This window comes from Stegodyphus dumicola, chromosome 7 (assembly GCF_044657685.1).
Source record: "Stegodyphus dumicola isolate Sdum_Otavi_A_Nest chromosome 7, ASM4465768v1".
NCBI lineage: Eukaryota > Metazoa > Arthropoda > Arachnida > Araneae > Eresidae > Stegodyphus > Stegodyphus dumicola.
The window spans coordinates 48,049,680-48,073,797 of record NC_140774.1 but is presented as its reverse complement, the minus strand read 5'-3'; the positions used below and the strand labels follow the sequence as shown (position 1 = coordinate 48,073,797).

General features: G+C 32.7%; 1 protein-coding gene across 1 annotated transcript in view; it reads right to left on the bottom strand.

Annotated features, from left to right (window-relative positions):
• The window catches only part of CycH (cyclin H), a 124,643-nt gene that overhangs the window by 76,942 nt on the left and 23,583 nt on the right, over positions 1-24,118 (bottom strand). The window contains exons 3-5 of the mRNA XM_085820163.1: positions 20,067-20,186; positions 19,825-19,898; positions 8,356-8,557 (exon numbers count right to left, since the gene is read on the bottom strand). Of these exons, the coding sequence (XP_085676289.1) occupies positions 8,356-8,557; positions 19,825-19,898; positions 20,067-20,186 (396 nt within the window). The remainder of the gene's footprint in view (positions 1-8,355; positions 8,558-19,824; positions 19,899-20,066; positions 20,187-24,118) is intronic.

Sequence of the window (24,118 nt, the reverse complement as noted above, 5' to 3'; positions counted from 1 at the left end):
AAGATTCCATCTGAAGTTCTGACGTCTACGACTCGTACTAGTCCATTTGGACCAGGAAAGGTTTCCTCGATGCGAGCTAGTGTCCACTTCATGGGTGTCTTGTTTTTATCCTTTAACAAGACTAGTTGTCCTGCCTTGAGATTGAACCTCACTTGATTCCATTTTGAGTGGTTCTACAAATGAGTAAGATATTCCACGCTCCAACGGTTCCAGAAATTAGCTCTAAGTTTTTGGATTAAAGTCCATCTAGAAGACAAGGTCAACGAATCTACAGAATCATTCGGTTCTGGCATCGACAAAAGTGGAGCTCCTATTAGGAAATGACCTGGAGTCAAAGGCTGAAGATCTGTTGGATCAGCTGAAACAGGTGATAGAGGTCGAGAGTTCAAGCAGGCTTCCATTTGTGTAATTAATGTATACAGCTCTTCAAAGTTTAAAATTTTCGTTTTCGCGACCTTTGTCAAAATTCTCTTCATTGATTTTATATTAGCCTCCCATAATCCGCCAAAATGCGGGGAAGAAGGAGGAATAAATTTTCATGTTATACCTTCTTCGGAACTAAAGCGCTGAATGGGATCCGATCTACAAATTCTAAAGAGTTTATCAAGAACATTCTTCATTCTCTTGAAGTTCGTAGCATTATCACTCCAAACAATGGATCGTTTAGATCGTCTGGCAATAAACCTTCTAAGACATGTTAGAAATACTTCAGTAGACAAATCCGATACTACTTCTAGATGAATAGCCTTTGTACTAAAGCAAATAAATATTGCAATGTATGATTTTAACGTAACCCTAGATCTTTTCAAATTAGGCTTGGTGATAACTGGACCTACAAAGTCCAGTCCTATTTTTTCGAATGGTCTAGTTATTACAACTCTATCTCTAGGTAAGTCTCCCATCATTTGGTTTATGGTTTGGTTCCTTGTTCGAAAGCACGTCATGCATTTATTTATAATGCGTCTAACTCTATCTTGTCCGGAAGGTATCCAGTATAATTGTTTAATAAGAGAAAGTGTTGTTTGAACGCCCGAATGAAGAGAATTTTTGTGATAATAATCTATGAGTAATTCAGTAAAATGATGTCTTTTGGGTAAAAGAAATTGATGTTTCTGGTCTTCTGAACGATTGGAGAAACGTAGTCTCCCACCAACTCGTAAAAGTTCATCTTCATCCAGAAATACATTTAAGGAATAAACCTTACTATTACTTGGAACTGATCGTTTCGACTGCAAGCACTTAATTTCAGGTTGAAATTCAGAATGTTGTACACATTTGACTAGCACCTTTGTTGCATTCTGTAGTTCAGAAGCACTCAAAAAAACTTTCTTTTCTTAATGGTGGATTGGTTCTACAGTTGTTCGCAAACCTTAAACACCACGCAGTAGTTCTAATCAATTTGCTGAATGGCGAATACCTTTTAATGAATTCGTTCTCAATGGAATTTTCACCTGTGACTGTTGAGTTCACTACAGCTCCCCTTCGAAGTTCAAGCTCTTCATTATCTTTGAAATCTCTTGCTGATTCTGCAAGTTTAGGTCATGAATCTATGCTCTGTAATAGCCACTTAGGTCCATACCACCACATGTCACTATTTCGTAGTTCAGATAACGTTATTACTTTCGTGGAATTTGTCTTTGTTCCTCTGGTCAGCATATCACCCGGATTTTCATCTCCAGGGCAATAATTCCAGGACTCAGGTGATGTTTTCTCTCGTATTTCCATTACTCGATGTTGGATGAATGGCTTCCATTTATTTAAATCGCCCTTTATCCAATGTAACGTAACAGAAGAGTCTGACTAAAAATATACATTCATCTGGAGTCTTTTCTCTAACTGTTCTTTCACATTTGAGGCTAATCTTGCTCCAATGAGCGCCCCCATCAGCTCTAATCTTGGAAGGGACAGCTTCTTCAGTGGAGCTACTCTGGCTTTGGAAATGACAAAACTACTTCCTATTTCACTGTCCATCGTGACGTATCGCAGGTATATCACAGCTCCATATGCATTCTGACTAGCGTCGGTAAAGCAATGCATTTGAATATCTCTCAATTCAGACTTGTTAGTCTTTCGGAAGTAATGTCGCAGAATGTTTACATCCTGAATCGCTGACAGTTCATTAACCCATTTTTCATTCTGTTTTCAAAGTCCAATGGTAACAGATCATCCCAATCTACCCCAAATTGCCAAATTTCCTGCTTTAGTATTTTTGCCCTAATAGTGAATGGACTTATGAATCCAATGGGATCGTAAAGCTTTCCAATGGTTTTAAGAACTTTTCTTTTTGTCATTAACTTTGTTTTCCCTTGATTAGTCAGATTTTGTGATTCTATCTTCAGAAGGTCTTCCTTGTAATTCCATTTATATCCCAATACCTTCTGTTCCAAAACGTTCTGGATTTCACCATTTTCATATTCGTCAAAAACTTCCTGCAGATTCCCACAATTTGTTTTCCATTTTCGCATGTTGAAACCAGCAGCCTTCAATATATACAGTCAAAAGTCGTTAATCCGGACTCATCTGGACTTCGGCGATTCCGGATTATCAATTTTTCCGGATTATAGATCATCAGTTTAAATCTCATAAAGATGGCATGCAGAAATTCTAAAATTAAAAATATGAAACCGTAATTTATGAAATAAAGAACAATTATGATCTAAAGGGTATCAAAATTTAGGAAAAAAAAAAAAAAAGCTTAACATTTATTTGTTTACTTTATTAAACATTTCTTTCAATGTAAGTTGTTTAAGTTGCTTCATTTTATGTGATAATACTTTCTCTTTAATTCTATAAACAGAGATAATTTTTTGTTCAGATACTGTTCAAGTCCCGTAATTGCTGTGCCGAGAATACCGACTAACTTGCCAATTGAAATTTTTTCATTTTCACTAACCTCTCTGGCACCTTCTTCAAGTCTTTATCCATTTTTTGCAGCAATTCCACTTTTTGTTTGATGGACATCGAAACATACTTTTGTTTTGTAGATCCTTTGGGAGCTCCAGCATCGGAAATTCTATCTGACATAATCGAAAGTTCAAGTTTACTTTTATAAAATTGCTCTTACAGTCTGCAAAAAAATAATAACCTGGATCCAATTTGAAGATTAAGGAACAACGCAATCATCAACATTAACTGAAATAGATAATTAGATAATTTTAGCTTATACCCTCCGTTATACATAAAATGCGCACGCGAAAACGTATTCTGCACTTGCGCACAAGCATATGCGCAGTCGTAAAGGTCTTGCGCACACGTGTAACACCTATGCGCATGTGCCAACGCGGCGCATGCGCAGAAAGTTTTTAGCTTTGAGGTCCGGATTATAGATCATTCTGGATTATGGGTGTCCGAATTAACGACTTTTGACTATATCTAATATCTTCATATATGAGTTTAGCTTCATTTTCGTCTTCATCCTCACCTATTAAATCGTCTACGTATAAACATTCGTTCAATAGTTTAACTGCTTTCTGATTTGTTTCTTTAAAGGTATTTATGTGATGTTTGATAGTTACGGCAAGCAAAAATGGGCTGGATGTAGCTCCAAACAAAACGCGAGTCATCCTAAGTATTTTCGTGTTATGTGTCCCATCCTTATCTGTAAGGTTATTTGCCCACAAAAATCTTACAGCATCCCTATCTTCAGGTGACAGAGAAATCTGGAGAAAGGCTTGTTCAATGTCGGCAGTAAATGCTATGCTATGTGTACGAAATTGTATTAATATCTCTAACAATGGTGGATTTAAATTAGGACCGGAATAGAGACAATCGTTTAAAGAGTATTAATTTTTTGAATGGCTGGATGCATCAAATACAACTCTCACGGGTTTGTCAGGTCGAATAACTGGCTGGTGAGGCATGTAATAAATTCTTCCTGTTTCTTCAGAACTTGGATCAATTTCCTCAGCTATACCCATTTTTAAATGCTTTTCTATAACTGAGTGATACTGCTGAGGAAGCAGTGGATCATTTCTTAACCTTTTAACCAGTTTATTAAAGCAAACTTCTGCATTTACGTAATTCGTTTTTAATTCAGACGAATTTTCATTCCAAGGGAGTTTAACCTCATATCACGTTTCTTTAAATTTGATAGTTCTGTTAAAATTTTCTAAAGTGTCATTATCTATTTTACTAATTTCCTTCCCTTGTTCTATTCCCAATGTTTCCAATTCCCCAAACTGCTTTAACTGTGTTGAGATCAATTTATCGTCAACAATAATGTCCATGTTTAACAATTTACCGTTAGAATCAGTCCGGCCTCGAAGGCACCATCCAAATATTGTTTCGGAAGCTATAAGTTTATTTTTAAAATGTTTAAGTCTACCAGTTATTACTTCATGATAGTAATCTGCTCCGATCAAGACAGCAATATTTTTATTACTGAATTGACAAGAATCAGCTAAAAGAAGATTGAGAGATTGGAGAAACGTAGTCTCCAATCTCTAGCTGATTTTAGCTTCTGTGAGTTGTAATCCTATTAACTCTTCGTTAATTTTGGAAACTGGGATATCAGGGAAAGCTAAATTAGCTGCACATATTTGGTTAGTTTCTAAAGCTTCAATTTCTATATTTAGGGATGGTTTACTTCTGTTTTCTAGTTTAAATTTCACAACATTGTAAGTTTGTTCTGTTGCCTGGTTAACTCCAAATGCAAATACGGACAAAGTTTCCTTTCGAATAACAGGTAATTTACACGTCTCTGAAATGTCCCAAATTATAAAACTTCTCATCGATCCATTGTCTAATAGAATACGAACTGGTTCTAAATTATCCTTCTCAGAAAATGGACGTATCATCACAGTACACATTTGTAGCAATGCACTGCGGAAAGTTTCGGTTTTTAATTGACTAATCTGAACATCTTCTTCACTGGATGGAATTGTTGACATGATGTTGTTTTTCTCCGATTTGGTTTCGAGTTGGAAACAAATAGACCCATTGTGTTTTTTATTACATATTTCGCACATTTTTCTTTCCTTACACAGCTTAATTTTATGCTGAGATTTTAGACACAAAAAACATCGGGCTTGAGATTTTAAAATATTTCTTTTCTCCTCCACGGTTTTAATTTCGCAGCGCTCCAAATGGTGTAGTTCGTCACAATATATGCATTTACTGATAGCAACTGGAGCAACATATTCATATGTTTTAGGCGAACTTCTTTCAGACTGTTTACTGCGCTTGTTGTTTACATTATTGCGAGTGGAGTGGACAGGATCGTTTGATTTATGCCTCCAGTTTTGAATCATTCCCACTCGGTGTTTTGTTTTTGTTTCTCTACTTTCATTTAACTGTGTAGCTCTTTCGCGAGTTTCTATTTCTTTACGAATAAATTCCATTAATTCGTTAACGTTCCATGTTTGGTCACTGTTTCTACAGTGACTGTATTCTAATGTTATCTCTGATGGAACTAATTTTAACAATATTGGGCAAAGTAAACTACCGTAAGTTTCTGATACGACGTTCATTGACTTTAAGCATCTAATTTGAGTTTCACACTGATCATATAAATTCCTAAGATTTTCTATGCTGCCTTACATTTCTTACAGGGGAAAGATTTAACAGTTTATTCATGTGAGCATTTATTACCAAATCTTTTCTCCCAAACCTGTTAATTAACAGTTCTATAGCTGAATCGTAGTTCTCATTTGTAAGCGAAAGTACGGAAATGGCATTATAAGTTACCCCACTTAGTAATGACTTTAAGTAACTGAATTTATTTACTTTTGATAATGAGTCATTGTTATGGATAGCTGCCACGAACTGACTCCAAAATTCCTGCCAATTGCTAGAATAACCAAAAAATTTAGTGATAGTCAATTTTGGAAGGCGAATAATTTTATTATTTTCAAGTTTGGAATCTATAGCGGTTTCATTAGGAATGTTCATACTTTCCTTATCCGAATTTTCGAGTTTGTGTAATTCCCTCAATTTTTTTCTTGCTTTAAATTGCCACAGTTGGATTTTTTCTTCATATTCTAGAGCGGATGAAACTTCAAATTCAAATTCATCCTCTGGGACCTTCAAATCCTGTTCTATTTGAGTGTTTAAATCACTCAGAGTTTTTGCCTTTTCGTTTAATATGTCTAAAGTTTCTTCTATTACATTTATACTTACATCATCTTTGCTAAATTCTGTCTCAATTTTCTTTAGTACCTTAGACACTGCGGTCCTTAATACTTTGCGTTTCGATTTAAGCTTAGCGACAGGATCTTCCATAATTACACTTTAAAATAGAAAACTTATCCTACCTGTTTGCAGGCTTTGCACACTTCGCACCGTGCCATTCATACTTACGAATCCATATATTCGAATATTAGCCGGCTTCCCGGCCGATGCACCAAAATATGTTTATGTATGCACTAATGTACACTAATCATCAAATCACGAATGTCGCTGCCTACGCATCTAACTATCTAACGACGCATCTAAATGCCACATCTAAATTTCTGCAAGCGGTGGTTCAGCTATAATTCTATGATCAAATACTCAATCTAGTTTTAAAAGGATTTATTAAAATACTAAAATTAATCTAATCTAGAATCTAGAATCGAATCTAATGTTACATCTCAGGAGCAGCTTTCTAGCTGCGTCATAACGAATCGAAAGTCAAGTTCTCACAGTTGCCATTCTGAGGCAGAGAAAAGTTTGTTTCTAATCAAACCGGAACATCGGCATAGTGAAAGTTTCTAGTCAAACCGGAACACTACATATGGAAGAGTTCTGGATAGATGCATGCATAAAAAATGCATGGTGGAAAAGCCAAATGACTGAAAAGAAATTTCTAGTTTAAAACTGTTTGTCATAACTTTTCATTTTGTAAGCCTATTGCATATTCATTTTCAAATAAAGTCTTATGCTGTGCTCATTAACACACTCTTTTCTTGATGCCAGGATCCCATAATTCTGAACACTCCACTACATGTTTCTTCATTGGCGACAGGTTCTAAATTTTAATCGTTTTTTTCAAAATGCAATAAAAAGCAGATAAATAAGACTTAATTTATATCATTCTTTGAAAAAATTCAATCAGTTTATCTAGAATTAATTGTGCTTACATAAAACAAATGTGAAAATTTTATGGTTGTGTAGTGACATCATACTTATCCTTTACTGGTGCCAAATACCCGTTTAGCAAGAATTTTTTATTTATTGATGAAAATGGTTGATAGAAAGTCGAAAATAAATTATGTTAAATATATTCGTGACAGCAGTTCTCCTGACAGACAGAGACTCAACATCAGTAAAAAAAATTAGGAATCTCTCATATATTTCCATTTCTATTTTACGAGGAATGTCCAATTTGAATGACGAATTTTTGGAATTATATAATAGTTACACTGGTTGGGCAGGCGCTAATCAGTATCTTATGAAAGAAAGCTATGTAACCGAGTGCCCAATTTAGATATTAAAAGGGGGAAACGTAGCATTTTGAATATTACTTTTATACAAGCTTCATGACAGCTTTTACAAGTCTCTCATTTGTTTAATTTTTTGTTTATAAACAGTTTTTAATATTCAAACATTCCAATTAGTTGAATGCCAGGTAGTCAGGCTTTTTTGTAATATATTCAATAATTTAAAGTACTGCATTTGCCGGTGTATAAGACACACTTTTTCTCTTTGAAAATAGGTCTAAAAAACAGGGTGCGTCTTATACGTCATTTGTGAATGGGTCAAAGTTTCATGGGATGCTGTGAAAACAGACACAGTGGTTAAATCATTTGAGAAGTGTGAAATTAGTAATGCACTGGATACAGACGACAATTTGTTGTATGAGGACTCAGATGCTGATTTAGAAGAGATTTCAAGTGACTTTTCATTTAGCTCTAGAGATGAGTGTTTGGGTTTTAAAGAAGAAGATTAAAAGGTGTTCTTTCCCAGATAGATTGTGTATTTGCAGAAAATGTTACTTTGTATTACTTTATATTTAAGACACTGTAAATTCATTACAATGATCAGTAATAAAAATTTATCCTTCAAAAATGTGTATAATAAAAGGCATGCATCTTATACGCCGGCAAATAACAGTAATTTATAAAAAAAAGTATACATAAACCTGAGCTATTTCTTATTAATTAAAATAAATTAACAGAATAAAGTGAATAAAAAATCTAAAATATATCTTTAAATAAAAATATTTTCATGGTTAAATACCTTTAAATATTAATTTAGAAGTCAAACAACAAAAATCAGCATTTTATTCAAAAATTTAATAGGACTAGTTTCGATGATTTTACCGAACCATCATCCTCAACTGCCAAAGTGCAAATGAACAAGATAAGATATAGTGATAAGATAAGAATGACTGAACATGAATAATGCTAGTATATTTACAAAAAATATTTTACTAACCTTTATGTCAATTAAAAACCCTTCCACAGGCCTAAAAGCATTGTATATAGCAAGATCAAAGTTCAGTTGCTGCATCAGAAGAAGTTCATGGTTCAAAATTATCTCTGTGGCCTTCTCACGATCTCCTTTCACATTTGCCACAAACTGACCAATACTAACATTGAATTCCTCAACTTTAGAAGCCAAGTAAACACAGGTGACACTGTAATTTAATAAATGCTAAACTGTAGTGCACACAATTAAAAAAATTCTATTTTCATTGATACATCTGAAAAAATTAGCCTTCCAATTTACTTGACAGTGCAGCAAATTAAGGAAAGGTGGGAAAGAATCACAAACAGGGGTGTCATCTTAGGACATGTAATGCATGCAGCATGTGTCTTATATTTGAAATAGCAAAAAAAGAAATTATTATTTTTTCAGCTCAATAATAAAATCTTTATTAATTACTTTAAATTTCACCCACTTTTTTTTATTTAAATACACAATTGTGCGCTGTTCTGTCTTTTCTAATTTTGCCACAGCATGCTGTGTGAATATCAGCATCATTAACAAAATAGTATATTTTACAAGGCAAAGGGGAAAACCTTCCCCTCCTTTTTTTTTCCTCTCACAACACAAAAGCATATTCCATTTATCCCTAAATCCATGCAGTATTTTTATCGCATTCAGATTGGGGAAATGAATGTTCGTTGTTTATACTGAATTTCATGCAATTATTATGTTTTAGGCATTATTACTATGCAAAGGCATGTATTCTGCTTCCAAAGTTTTACATTGTACTGTATACTGAGTTTAAAAGTAGTTATTATTTTTTTTTTCTGTTTCTTGGCTTCTTATATGTCCCATATGATGATACAGCGGTCTCAAAATGGCAAATCATATGTGGTCCCCAAAGAAATTTGATATGAAAATAATTAATAAGCAATTTTATATGAAAACAATGTATTCATGTGCAGAGATCCACGACAATACTTCTTTTAAATTAATTAGCATTATTATGACAAGAATTTGAAGAAAAAGATTTTAATGGTTTGAAGGTCAGTTTTACATTATTTTCAGAACCAAAAACAAATGCAGCTCTCCTAAAAATCCAGAATTGGAGTTAATTAATTGACACTTGATATAAATCTTATACAAAATTTGAAATCTGGGGAAAGAATCTCAGACTGCCAATGAGTATTTACAATTTGTGATGAAATTCTCTATTTATAAAAATTAAAATGCCATGATGCGTTGTAGCTGAAAAGTTTAGTACGATACAAAGATGTTTATAATAATTTATATACGAGGGTTTGAACTTTAATAGTGGCAACACAGCTGAAAAAACGCTACGCAACAAAACCAAAGAATATCGCGTATACCACACATAAACTACATACCTACCTTACCTCTCAACAAAAAGACTCGTCCTGCCTACGTCATGCGCATGCGGAGTGACGCGAAGAAAGGATCCTTGCATTAGCTCGCGGTTTAAAGTAAGTGTTGTCACCATGTTTTCAAAACAAGAACAACGATGTTGGATAAAAATTGAATGTGCCAGAGGTCGTACAGCACGACAGTGTCATCAAGGGCTTCAAGAGGCTTGCGGGGAATCTGCATTGCCTTACAGAACCGTAGCAAGATGGGTGAAAGCATTCAATGAAAGACGCCAAAACGTGGCAGACATGCTGCGGCCAGGTCGTCCGAGTGTTAGCGATGCAGACGTGCAAGCTGTTGCCGTACTAATGGACAGTGATCGCTGCCAAATGATTTGTCAACTGGCCGGACAAACAGGATTAGTGCATACGACTGTGCTGCACATTCTGAACGAACGCCTGTCCATGAGAAAAATTGCTTCATGATGGGTTCCACATTAATTGACGGAAATGCAGAAATGGCTGCCCGAACCCACCTGGAGCGCGAAGGAGATGCTTTTTTACGCCGTATAATTATGCTGGATGAGACTTGGGCCCGATCGTACCAGCCAGAACTGAAACGCCAATCAAACAAATGGCGTCATCACGGGTCACCACGACATTCGAAATTTCGTCAGAACCCCAGCAATGTGAAAGTTATGGTGATTCTCATGTACGACTCTGATGGTGTCATCCTAACGCATACCGTTCCCCCACAGCAGACCGTCACTGTGCAGTATTACTGCTCATTTTTGGAGCACAATCTCCGACAAGCTTTGAGAAAGAAACGGCGACACTTTCTGCAGAACGCTCCTCTCATTTTGCATGACAATGCTCGGCCGCATGCAGCGCAAGCTGTGATTGATTTGTTCAAGCGATGGGGCTGGGAAGTGCTTTACCATCCACCATACTCCCCAGATCTAAGCCCTTGTGACTATGACTTAATTCCTAAGATGTAGGAACCACTTCGTGGCACTCACTTCCAAACTGTTCCTGAGATTCTTGTGGCAGTAGACCGGTCCATTCAAACTATCAACAAAACAGGCGCTGCTACAGGTATTCTGTGACTTCCACATCGTTGGAAACGGGTTGTACACAATGCTGGCGACTATACTGAAGGACTGTAAAACATGGTGACATGAATCACTTTTGTATTCCTTGTAAATAAATAGTTGCCACTATTAAAGTTCCAACCCTCGTACAAATATTATTTTTTTTATACGTCATAGAAAAATCTAATAAATAAAAGAAGAGAATACATTTCATTGTTTATACTCAGGTTTGTCCCTCTTGGAAAATTTTCGTATATTTCTTTTTGTTTGAGTTAAAAGAATGTTATTTAGTAGCAACCTCAATATATTACAAGTGTCTGAATAAATGTCAATGTTATTTAGTAGCAACCTCAATATATTACAAGTGTTTGAATAAATGTCAATCTGAAAATCTTAATATTTTGCTATCAATGAATTTTAATTACAAATTGCGACAAAGAGAAATTTCTTGCAGGAACCAACTTTTGGGTTTTGGCAAAAACTAAGTAAAATTTGAAAATTTTCATAAATGTTATTTTGTTAAGAGGGGGGAAGAGAAATTTTTCTTTGTTTGTTCTCCCCCCTTTTTAATTTTTTTTTTTTTATTGCGGCATGCCTACTACTTTAGATCATACATTTGGACCATGCACAATTTAGTTTAAGACTGCTGTGATAATGTAATAAACCTGAATTATTAAGTGGAGCACTTTTTTCCCCCCCTTTCAACTTTGAAAAATGAACAGACTGAAAATGAAACAAATGGGCTTTAAATACTTTTAAAAGGCATAATTCTACCAATTAATAGATTTTAATCATCCTCTAAAAAATAAAAATTACTTAAAGATGATATAACATAAAAAGAATGTGTTTATAATGGTCAAACCCTGAGGCATACGGTATGTAATAATAAGCTTCTACATAATTTATAACCATGTATATATATTAACAATATTTGTAACATGAACAGTAAAATTTATAAGATTGAGTAGATGATTTTGCTAATATCAGCATTAACTGTATCACTGTTCAAATTGCATCCATGATTAATATAAAACTTTATCAATAATTAATGCAATTCATTTCAAATTATACTTGGAATTTGGAAATTATACTTAGAAATCTATTACAATGTGATATGCATAAATGAAGCAAAACTGAATTATGATGTAAGCCCTGACCTTAAATCTGAGGTATTTAAAATTTTTATTAAATGCATTTAACTATTTTTCATATTATGCAATGTTTTACAGCATATTAATCTGCAAATACTATATTCAACTTATTTTTGTTTCCTTCTCTTTGGCTCTTAAATATTTGCCTAGCAAAAATCTGAAACAAATTTCACACAAATTTCCATTTCCATTAATATTTATGATATCAATTTATACAAAGACAAGCACATACTCTTGAGTAACATAACTCTTTTGAGATTGGGTTAAAATCTGGTTTTTCCGACTTTCCTTCATTTTCGATGACCAAACTAAACAATTTCCCCGACCACACGTGATAACTATCTATTAGATAAGTATGAGAAAATGAAATAATTTTACACATTCGCTACAAACATTACAAAAATCTAACTTATGTCAATCTTTATTATAAAAGACATATGTGTGGAAATTACAGATCTAAACTAGCAGTTTTCTCACATTTTCATTTTCATAAACTGTAATGTTCTATGGATCACTTTAATTTTGTTTGCTTCAAAAGCAGTTTTTTTAGTATACATTACTACTAGTATACTTTTGGGTTTAAAATGCAATCAATTTAAATTCATTCAATTTTATACTGGTATTATATAATAAGTTAAAAGAAGAAAATTTACATTTGTTTCTAATAATTCAAAATTATTACAGTTTGAATTATATTTATCTTATTAACTAAAAATTAAACAAATACTGGTATTCACATTAATGAGATGGGTGAATCTGTTGATTCTTGCATAGAAATTCTGCACTTCAATATATGATGGTCTGAAATCGTAACATACATCAAGCTGATTTTGATACTTTTTACTTGAGTTACTTATGAAAACTCTTTCTCATACAGACACATAGAAGCAAAGTGTATTATAATTTTTAAAGCATTATTGTATAGTCCATGATATTCCATTTTCATTGGTAAGGAAGCCCAGAACTTGCATATAACTTCTACATGGAATTTTATTTTAAATCTACTACCATTCCAAAGTTCAATTAACTGTTCTCTTTTATTCAATGACAGTTTTTTATTTTCAGTATCAGAAAAATCATGAACCCATGAAAATGCATCATATTTACCACTTAAAATATAAGCTCATAATAGCTACCCTTGTCATTACAAAGTAATAAATACATTCTGCTGCTGAGAAGCCTTGCCTTAATAAAACTGACTTGCTTAATGCTGTCTTTTAACATGATTTTGAATTTAGATGATATGCCTTTCATCATCAAGGCTTCTCTGCAAATGAAAGCAAGTAACAAAGCAAGTCAGGTACTACAGTTTTAAATTTTAACTACAAACCCATTAAGCCTACCAACAAGCACACAAGCTCCATCTGTATGAAAAACTTGCATGCTTTTCTAATCAGTTTCACCAATCAGTTTCATACTCTTGCATGAACTCATTTAAAAACTTTTCTCCAGATGTATGAATTTGCAATCTTTGAAAATAACATATATTCACAAATGTCATTGTTAAAATTAGACTTGACAACAAATCAACTCTGCATTATTTGAAACATCTGCTGGTTCGTCCATGTGGAGTAGATTTCTTTTATTCTATTGATAGATCCAGATTCTAAGATATTAACCATTGATTAGGCATCGATTGACTATCGATTTGGTCATTGATTGGGCATGTCACTATCATTTGAAAATGGTATTAAATCAATGTCCTTAGATATCACTAAACACTGTTTTAACTACATCTTTTGTAATGGGAAGTATTAAAATTTCACGGACATAATGGGATTTACCAGGCTTCACAATGTGAAAACTTGCAGTATAGAAAGCTTCTAAGGCTTTTTTAGTTGAGAAACCTACAGCAGAAACAAATTTTATTTCTTTATTCAGTTCTTTAACCCATTGTTGGAAAAATTTAACAGGTTTATTTTTTAAACTTGCGTGTTTCATCTCTAAATGTTGTTTCAATTTCATGAGTTTCATATACTCGTTTGCAAGCCCTTTATATCACACAACACACTTAGGTTTGGATTCACTGTCATTGCCACCCCAAATAAATTCTAATTCTAAATAACTTGTGTCATATTCACGAAGGTATTTTTTTTAAACAGCTATCAGTGCCATTAGATATTTCTTTACTAGCACTAGTACCACTGATATTAATATCATATTCATGCACAGATTCTGCACTTTCTAAATAAAGGGTATCATTATGTTCCTTTCTGGTTCAAAGCCAGTTTTCTATTATGTACAATGGGCACAGCATAACAGAGAAAACTACTAACATCTATCATATGTGAAGAATTTCAAACAACTACTTAACTAATGTACTAACAGAGAAGTGACAAAGAATACATGCAATTTCTTGCAAGTTACACATGATTGGCTGCCAAAAAAGAAATAAGAAAGTGTTCTAATTTGAATTTCTTGTCACCTGCACTTTAAAAACAATTGGATTCCAAAATTTCTCCCATCGTCATCAGAGGAAACACATATGAAAATATAATTGGAAAAATATGCCTGGTTTTCAACAAATAAAGTTGCAATTTATTATGTACCTGACATTTGAAGAAATACAAAAAGAAGATACAGTATTTGGTGATACAATACTGTGATGAACTGGCATGGTTAATGGGTGGGTTACAGGTTCACGGCAAATGTTTTGCAAAAGGATGGGACCACAGCCAAAGTGCTTTAAATTCCTCTTTTATACTTAAGACTCCAGTGGAAAGTCTATAAGTAAGATAACTGGTAATAATTTCATAAAATGTCTTCCACAAAAAGTGATAGATGACTGCTTTGTGTAATTTTCAGACCTCTGATTTTCAGCTATAGTAGTTAATTTGAACTTTATTTTTTGCGTTTTTTAAAAATCTAAGAGGATCACAAGAACAAGCTGCAGAGACAACCATTTGAGAAATGCTGATCTAAAACACTCAATATTTAGTATTATTCTTATGATATCTGAAAATAAAATTGAGGAATTGAGAACAAAAGTGGAATTGAAGAAACAAAATGCTTGGTTAATTGTATAATTTATTATAACATAAAAAACATACTATGGTGATATCTAAATTACATTATTTTTGAAGGACAAACATTCTGCTCAATGAGAAGGCTAACAGAACTGTTATGCTTCTAAAGAGAAGGATGAACAAATATCTCACTAACAGGTGCAGAGGTTTGGTTATGTTTATTCAATTACGCCAAAGCAAGCTAAAGCTATCTGGCTAATGGCAGAGATGCCTTCATGGTAAACTTTCTATTGGAAACATGCTCATATCTACATTACACATGGGGAAAACTATGAAAACGCCCATGCAGCCAGCCAGTTTCCTGGAATCGAACCTTGAATTACCAGTTTTCAGCAACTTTTTTGCTCAGCCACGGTTGAGCAACAGGTGTAGAGAACAAAAAGTATGGATTAATAAAATTGGATCAGGTATGTGATAAAATAAACTGGAGGAAAAAAAATAAAGGAACAACAAATAAAAAGGTGTTTTATGTTGACTCTATTAAATGAAGTCCAACGAAAGGCAAAAAAAGGAAACCAGGCTGGTAGCTCAAGGCCCATTTTATCAAGCACTATTAAGGTTTCTGTATAGTAGTTTGCTATACAGAAATATACAAATTTTTATGCCAGTTCTTTTAGCACATGTGGAATGGAGAGCAAGAGAGTGCTTCTAATTCTAATTTCAAGACTTGTATGAGTAAATGGATAAAATTTTGCATATGGGAAGTGGAACAAGTCATTGAAAAATTATCAGTTAAGCTGTGAGAAACAGCATGCAGTTGGATGAATGAAAGCAGGCAGACACTTACACATTAATAAGACCTAAAAGTAGCTAAGAGCATCATGTTAAGAATCTAGAAATGGTTTAAAGACTCTTTTGATGTATGCAGGCAACCACATCAAGGCTGAAAATATATCACAATGGATTCCCATGACTATTATTTGGACACATATGCTAAAAGAAATAGGCAAATGACATCAGCCCAGATTGCAAAGGCTTCACTACAACTATAGGCAACTTGACTATTCAGATATAACAAAAATGATGTGTGAATGTATGTAAAGAAACATTAATTGTATTTCATTAACTTGGGCTGTAAAATGCACCTGTTGCAGTGATACAGAGACAACCATAATTGGAGTACCTCAGATTGAAGCTGAGGTCTTTACTGACAATTCCCATTTTTATTTGGAGAGTGATTACAGACATGTTGCAATCTGAACACAGCAAAACACATGTAGTATGCCTGAACACATCAATGACAGGCATTAGTACAGAGGGTGTGGAATTATTATATAAATAGAAACTTAAATGGCCACACTAACTAACAAATTTTTAGCAGTGCAATTATAAATGCTGAAATATACAGTCACAGTTTTTTTTTTTTACCCTTAAGTTAATAAAGTTCAAAATAATTTCCTCTTAAGGATCAATAAATCCCATTCTCATTGTCCTGCACTAGTGATTAATTATTTTGAGATTGAAAGAATCCAGTAGATAGAGTGGGCCACATATTTTCCCAATTTAAATGTAACAAAACGTATGTGGGATGCACTTCCACACTGACTTGCATCACTGCAGCTCCTGCCTAGCACTCTTAAGAAGTTTCAAAGGCAATACTTATGAATACACTTAATTACTACAGGAAATTCTGGTCAATCTAATACAGTCAAAAGTCTTTAATCCGGACCCGTCGAGACTTCGACGATTCCGGATTATAGATCATCAATTTAAATCTGATAAGATGGCATGCAGAAATTATAAAATTAAAAATATGAAACCGTAATTTATGAAATAAAAAGCAATTGTGATCTAAAGGGCATCAAAATTTACAAAAAAAAAAAAAAAAAAAAAAAAAAAGCTTAATATTTATTTGTTTACTTTATTAAACATCTCTTTCAACGCGGGCGTGCGTAAAGCATACATTACGCATAGTCAAAATTAGAAAATTGCAACCAGAAAATTATTTGATTTGTATTCGCGATATTCATAATGACGAGGAATTTGATTTAAATCATATCAAAGATGGAGTACATCGAGATGAAATACTACATTTAGTAAGGAATTATGCACCGAATAAAATAAAAACATCTGCCCTGAAGAAAAGGATAGTACTGATAAATCAACTTCCAGTTCATTGCGCACAGCAACGTCCCCCCCCCCGCGCAGAACAGTGTGAAATTGATAAACAGATTTGGAATGGTTAAAGAAACAAAGGAGCCTTTATCCATTTTTTGCAACAATTCCACTTTTTGTTTGATGGACATCGAAACATGCTTTCCCTTTGTAGATCCTTTTGCAGCTCCAGCATCGGAAATTCTATTTGACATAATCAAAAGTTCCAACCTACTTTTATAAAATTGCTCTAAAAGTCTGCAAAAAATAATACGCCGGATCCAATTCGAAGATTAAGGAACAACGCAATCTGCAACATTAACTGAAATAGATAATTAGATAATTTTAGCTTAGCTTATACTGTCTGTTATACATTAAACGCGCATGCGTAAACATATTATGCACATGCGCACACGCATATGCACATTCGTAAAGGTATTATGTGCATGCGTCAACGCATTATGCATTGACGCATGCTCAGAAAGTTTGTAGCTTTGAGGTCCGGATTACAGATCATTCTGGATTATGGGTGTCCGGATTAATGACTTTTGACTGTACTATTTTTCCCTATCCCACTTTATGTCACATTTAATTATGTTCACATTATGTTCTCATTTAAATTTATTTTTTGAACAAATAGACAATTCTACATTTTGAAGATATATCATGTATGATAAATTTAAGATCTTATGCATGTTCTATGTTCTTGACTGCAAAATCATTCAAGTTACACAATTTTACAATTGTTCTTTTAATTTTTCCTGACAATATAGTACTAAAAAGAAAAAAATTATAATATTTCTTTCATTTTATGAGGTGTAATTTTTTTTTTTTACTTGGATATCTGAAATAATAGTTACTATTTAAAATACGAATGTTTTATTACTTTAAAGAAGAATCTGTATTTTTTTATTCCCCTAATCATTCCTTATTTTGCAATTTTTCCCAATTTTTCTGGTAAAAAGGAACGTCGATAACAAAACCTTCAGGTTGTATGGTCTATAGTTAGATTATTTGCCATGGCTTCAAAATGCAAAAGATAAATATGAAAGGAAAAAAAAATATATATATATATGCATTAGAATGCTTCAGAAAAAGACAAAGCTAATTTATATAAACAAATATTCTCAGAATGATTTTTAATTGAAAAGATGAGAATTGCACTCATCTTTTCAATAGTATAAAAACATAGAAGTATTGTTGTATAAAAACATAGAAGTAAAGAAAATCTGGATTTGCTACAGCAACAAAAATACAAAAACAGTACAACTGATGACATGAACATCAGATATCTTCAATTGCTTTTGTTCTTCACTTGCAAACAGTATTTCCTTTTAGTGGACTTTTGTTGTAATAAAAAACTAGACTAGCTGTTGAATAATTGAGAAAATTTGATTTCAAAGCTTTAGAAAATTTTCTTGAAAAATTTTACCCCTCCATTGCCACTTAAATTAATTTTCAGCAGAGCTAAATCAGTAAATGATGATAGAATGGAAAAAAATTATATTTAAAAGTTTATACTCAAATTTTCTTGCTAAAGACACAATTAGGATGAAACCCATCTCTATTCTGCAATACTGCTTCCCCCCCCCAAAAAAAATCTACTTAAAAATAAAAAATGTATTGAGCAAAAACCTTTGAAAAAAGATTGATGTCATTCTGTAATTTCTGAAACTGAATTTTGGAAAAAATACAAGACAAAAAATCACAGCACTTTGAGAATCCTTCTAAATATAATATGCAATGAAAAGCCAAAAAGTCGGGCTTGGATATCTAAAATAATAATGAAAAGGCAGATTGAATTTGATTGGAGAATATCAAATGCTTTACTTATAATTGATAATACTGCATTGCATAAACATACAGTTCAAATAAAAAATGTAAAAATAAGAATACTATATCAGAGTGCCTTCTGTTACATCAGGATTAATTCCCACATTCAAGATCATGTAAGGAAGACTTCTACTGCATTATATTTTATTAAAAATTTGTACTTGCTTGAACAGCAAAGGATCAGTTAAATCCATGTCCATTCTATGTTACTTGCTGGATATTAGAAGCTCTGAAAAATGCTAGCTCATGGTGACTTCAAAACAATTTTCAGAAGGCAGGATTTTCCAAATTAATTTAACATAGACCAGTGATAATGACAATAAATAAATAAATAAAATCAAGTTAATAAAGAGATCTCTCCCATAGTTGAAACTTTTAGCACAAGAATAGAAGAATGCATAGCAACTAGTAAAAATTTACAAATGGAAGAACTAAATAGAAATTTTCATACAAAAAAGGGGAAAAAAAAATAGTGTGAAAAAGATATCCAGTCTAGAAACTAGTGACACAAGTAATGTACTACATAACAAAGGAAGTACACTGGATGCTCTAAAAAACTATGCCATATCTAGCTGCATATGCCATGCTATAGCTCTTTTACTTTGTATTTCATTTATTCCTGTTCAAATTTATTTGCTCACAATTACTTTTATAGTATACACACACACACAGATATCTATATCTATATATATAATATATTGTGTGTGTTGCTTGTTTTGTTAAAATTTCATTAGAGTAATTTAAAAATCATTTAGGCATAAAAATATTAATTTCCAGACATAGCCCACTTTTTTAGTGGACAAAAGGACTGGTCCAGTTGGCACCTGCTACTGGAAGGTTTATTGATCACTCAAATAATTTTTTAATAATACAAATGGAAAAGCTAAAAATAAGAATTCATAGTTTTGATACTTACACGATATCTTTTGGGTGAAAATCCATCACTGAGTTATTCAAATAAAAACGCTTAAAATAATGAAATGAACAGCCCTGTTTAAAAAAAAAAATTTTTTTTTTTAGATAGTACCACACAAATAGCTTTCACAATAAACATTTTACAATTATATAAAAGTTTAACAAATATATTTAGTTTAAGAAACAAATTTCAATACATCTAATTTTCATATTTCATAGTATAAAAAGAACATCATAACTTACTATAACATTTTTAGGCATTGGTGGTTGAAATTTTTGACAAAATTTTAACAAAATGGATTCATAATGTTTGTAAAGTAATCGCTCTTCTGATGGTGTTAGAAAATGCTTCTGATTATCACTCTAAAATTCATCAAAAAAACTTTAATTAAACATCAAGAAATAGAAAGAAAGTTTGAAAAATGAAATAAAATGCCTAACATTAAAGAAATCTTAATATACTACATAGTCACCTACAGTAATTCTTGCTGATTGAGTTTCCATAATAAATTCTGGTAAAGTCTTTTACTTTTATCAAAATAATAATTCGTCGATTTGCAAAATATCACAGAAAAACTATGAACATTGTATAATTGATTATACGTATTCTATGAATTGCAATGTATAACTGAATTATTTGCTAAATTAGAATTCACTTAAACTTCTGAAACAATATTAGCTTTGATTTTCATATAGTTTTTAAACACTTTTAACATTGACACAGATATATTCTTGTTCAGTTAAATTTTTTGCTGAACAAGAATGGTTGCTGTAATAACCATATTACAGCATAAAAACCTAATAAAGTTAGAATGCACCATACTTAAGGTGAAATCAAACTAAAATTTAGACTTGCATACATGGAATTCAACTAGGGATAAAATTAATACAAAATCATATAAATACATTAAAATGATTCATGATTATGTCCATGAAAACATTCATGGTAAAACAAATTGAGTGAAAGGCAGTGATAATTAGGATACCTTGCAATATAGAATTGAATATGTATGCTTAAGGTGAGTCATCACTTTTGCACAACACAAAAAGTGAAAATTTAGACTGATTTTCGAGTTTACATAAGTCAAATTTTTATGGTTCTATATATATGAAATTTTCAGTGTGTTATCTCTATACATATATGATTATTGTCCTTGATTTATTTTACTAATAGTGTATAAGAATTTGTTTTATAAAGAAAAAACAAACTGTATTTTTCGAAAATTTAAAATTTGTACTGAAGCACTGCGCGCAAACTGGCAGTAATACAAATTTAGTTACAGTAATAATTTTTACAATTTTGTGATGGAACATCATTAGGTATGATTCTTCACCTATTTAAATTTTAAAATATCAAAGAATATTAACACTGTTAGAATAAGATCTTAGAAAACAGAAAAAGCATTAAAAAAATTTACGTAAAGTTATATAAATACTTAAAAAATAATTTTTCGAATAAAAAGGTAGGTGCATTTTTTCAGCAATATCATCATGTAAGTACCCTGAAATTTTTAAATCAATAGCTATGATAGATTTTTTTAAAGAGTGCGCGCAAGTATGAAAATCACCATTTTGAGAAAAATGGTTTTAAAGTTAAAAGGTTCAAAATTTTCAATATATTTTCTCTCAAATAACACTAAAACATTTAAAACTGCCAAGCTGCATACACCATACCCTCCTGTTCTTCAATAGCTGTTATTGCAACAAGTTTGGCTCTTTTTCTTGCTCTGCGAGCATCTATTGTCAGACATCTCTGCCTTATTTCGGCTGACTGAATACGACGTTGATCAGTGTCTGCTGCAAACTTGATTGCATTATCATCAATTCGGTATCCAACTTTATTCATATTATGTAATCGCACAGCTTGTCCATTGTTATGTATAATAACTGCCTCATTCACTGCTGTCTTAACAATATTATAATCACACCGGAAATTTTTAGGAAACAATTGCCAAATCAAAGCATTCAATGATTGAGTTCTGTGCATGTCATCCTAAACAATTTTTTAGTAATAATGGCATGCTAATATCTTTAAATATACCTTTGATAGCATCCATTACAGATGGTGGAATTGAATTTTTATGTTTGTACGATTTCAGATTTCCACCCGCACTCGCTGTTTGGTATGTACACCACGAATCCTCTCCTGTTGGGCAAAAATTGTGAGTAGGTTCCACGTTGATTGAACATTTGTGGCAAAATATTGCCCATACTGCTTTCTGCATATCTTTTACAGAACTGCAATGTTTTCTAGCAGCATTTCCATAATAAATTGTCAATTGATTTATAATATCATCTGTAAGGCGGCCTTTTCCACTAAGAGTTTTACTGTCACTAAGTTTCTTCCCCTTCATTTCTTACTTTCTCTTTCGTAATTTAGTGGCCATTCTTTTCTGAATGTGTCGGACACATTCAATTTTACCAAAATACATGATGTTAACAGTAAAAATTAAAGCAATCTATGAGTGAACATTCATGAGCAGCTGTGCGTACAATTGTAAACAAATGTCATGTTATGATTTAAATGTGCAATCTGGCAATATTTATCTCAGAATTGTTTCCTTTATTGCATAATTTTTAAGTATCTAATTCGAATATCGCAACAGATTCAGAAATGTTTTCAGTTTCTAAATATGCAAAAAAAAATAAAATTAGATTTTTTGAATGTGTAAAGGTGATGACTCCTTTTAAATGTGTAAAGCTGATATAAATCAGCTTGTGCAGTATCATAATACAGTCAAAAGTCTTTAATCCGGACTCGTCGGGACTTCGGCGATTCCGGATTATCGATTTTTCCAGATTATAGATCATCAGTTTAAATCTGGTAAGATGGCATGCAGAAATTATAAAATTAAAAATATGAAACCGTAATTTATAAAATAATGAGCAATTATGATCTAAAGGGTATCAAAATTTACAAAAAAAGAAGCTTAACATTTATTTGTTTACTTTATTAAACATTTCTTTCAACGCGCGCATGCCTACCTTACGCATAGCCGAAATTAGAAAATTGCAACCAGAAAACTATTTGATTTGTATTCGTGATATTTATAATGACGAGGAATTTGATTTAAATCATATCAAAGACGGAGTACATCGAGATTAAATACTACATTTAGTAAGGAATTATAAGCCAAATAAAATAAAAACATCTGCCCTGAAGATAACGATAGTGCTGACAGATCAACTTCCAGTTCATTGCGCGTCGCGACGTCCCCCCCCTCCATGCGCAGAGTAGCGTGAAATTGATAAACAGATTTCGGAACGGTTAGATAAACAAAGGATATAAATTTATCCATTTTTTGTAGCAATTTGTTTTTTGTTTGATGGACATCGAAACATACTTTCGTTTTCTAGATCCTTTGGGAGCTCCAGCATCGGAAATTCTATTTGACATAATTGAAAGTTCAAGCTTACTTTTATAAAATTGCTCTTACAGCCTGCAAAAAATAATAAGCCGGATCCAATTCGAAGATTAAGGAACAACGCAATCATCAACATTAACTAAAATAGATAATTAGATAATTTTAGCTTATACCGTCCGTTATACATTAAACGCGCACGCGAAAACGTATTCTGCGCTTGCGCAGACGCATATGCGCAGTCGTAAATGTCTTGCGCGCACGCGTAAAACGCCTATGAGCATGCGTCAACGCGGCGCATGTGCAGAAAGATTTTAGCTTTGGGGTCCGGATTATAGATCATTCCGGATTATGGGTGTCCGAATTAACGACTTGCAACCAGACTGTAGTTGAAAAACAGCTAAAAGCAAAGACTGAAAAGATGGATGTATTAAAATCGAAATTCATGTTTAAAAATTCACAGCAAACTACAAAAACTAAATTAAACAGTAAACAGAAATAACATTAAGATGCTTTAAAAAAATCAAAATTTGGATCTTTACCAAGTAAATCTCTCAAAGATTTAAGGTTGAAACTGCAATGTAATGCACTAAAATTTGAGTATTCGATGAAAATGTGGCAAGCAGTAAACTGCGTATTATAAATAGTACAAATTTATGCATCTTCTTCCAGCCGATGTTGATGTATGAGCCTAGAATGACTAGTTTATAATGGGGACAAAATAAACTCAGCTATGAATATTTTGATGGTCTTACTCAATTTTTCAGTTTTCAGCCATGGGTTTTACTGGGTTTAGCCGTCACCATCGAGATAGATAAGTCCTGTGCACTGAGTTACTACATCACTGCTAGGAGACCGGTCTTCGCACAGTTTAGCGTCTTCGCTAAACACCTGTTTCCTAAACCTATTCTATGAAATTAACATCTCATACCA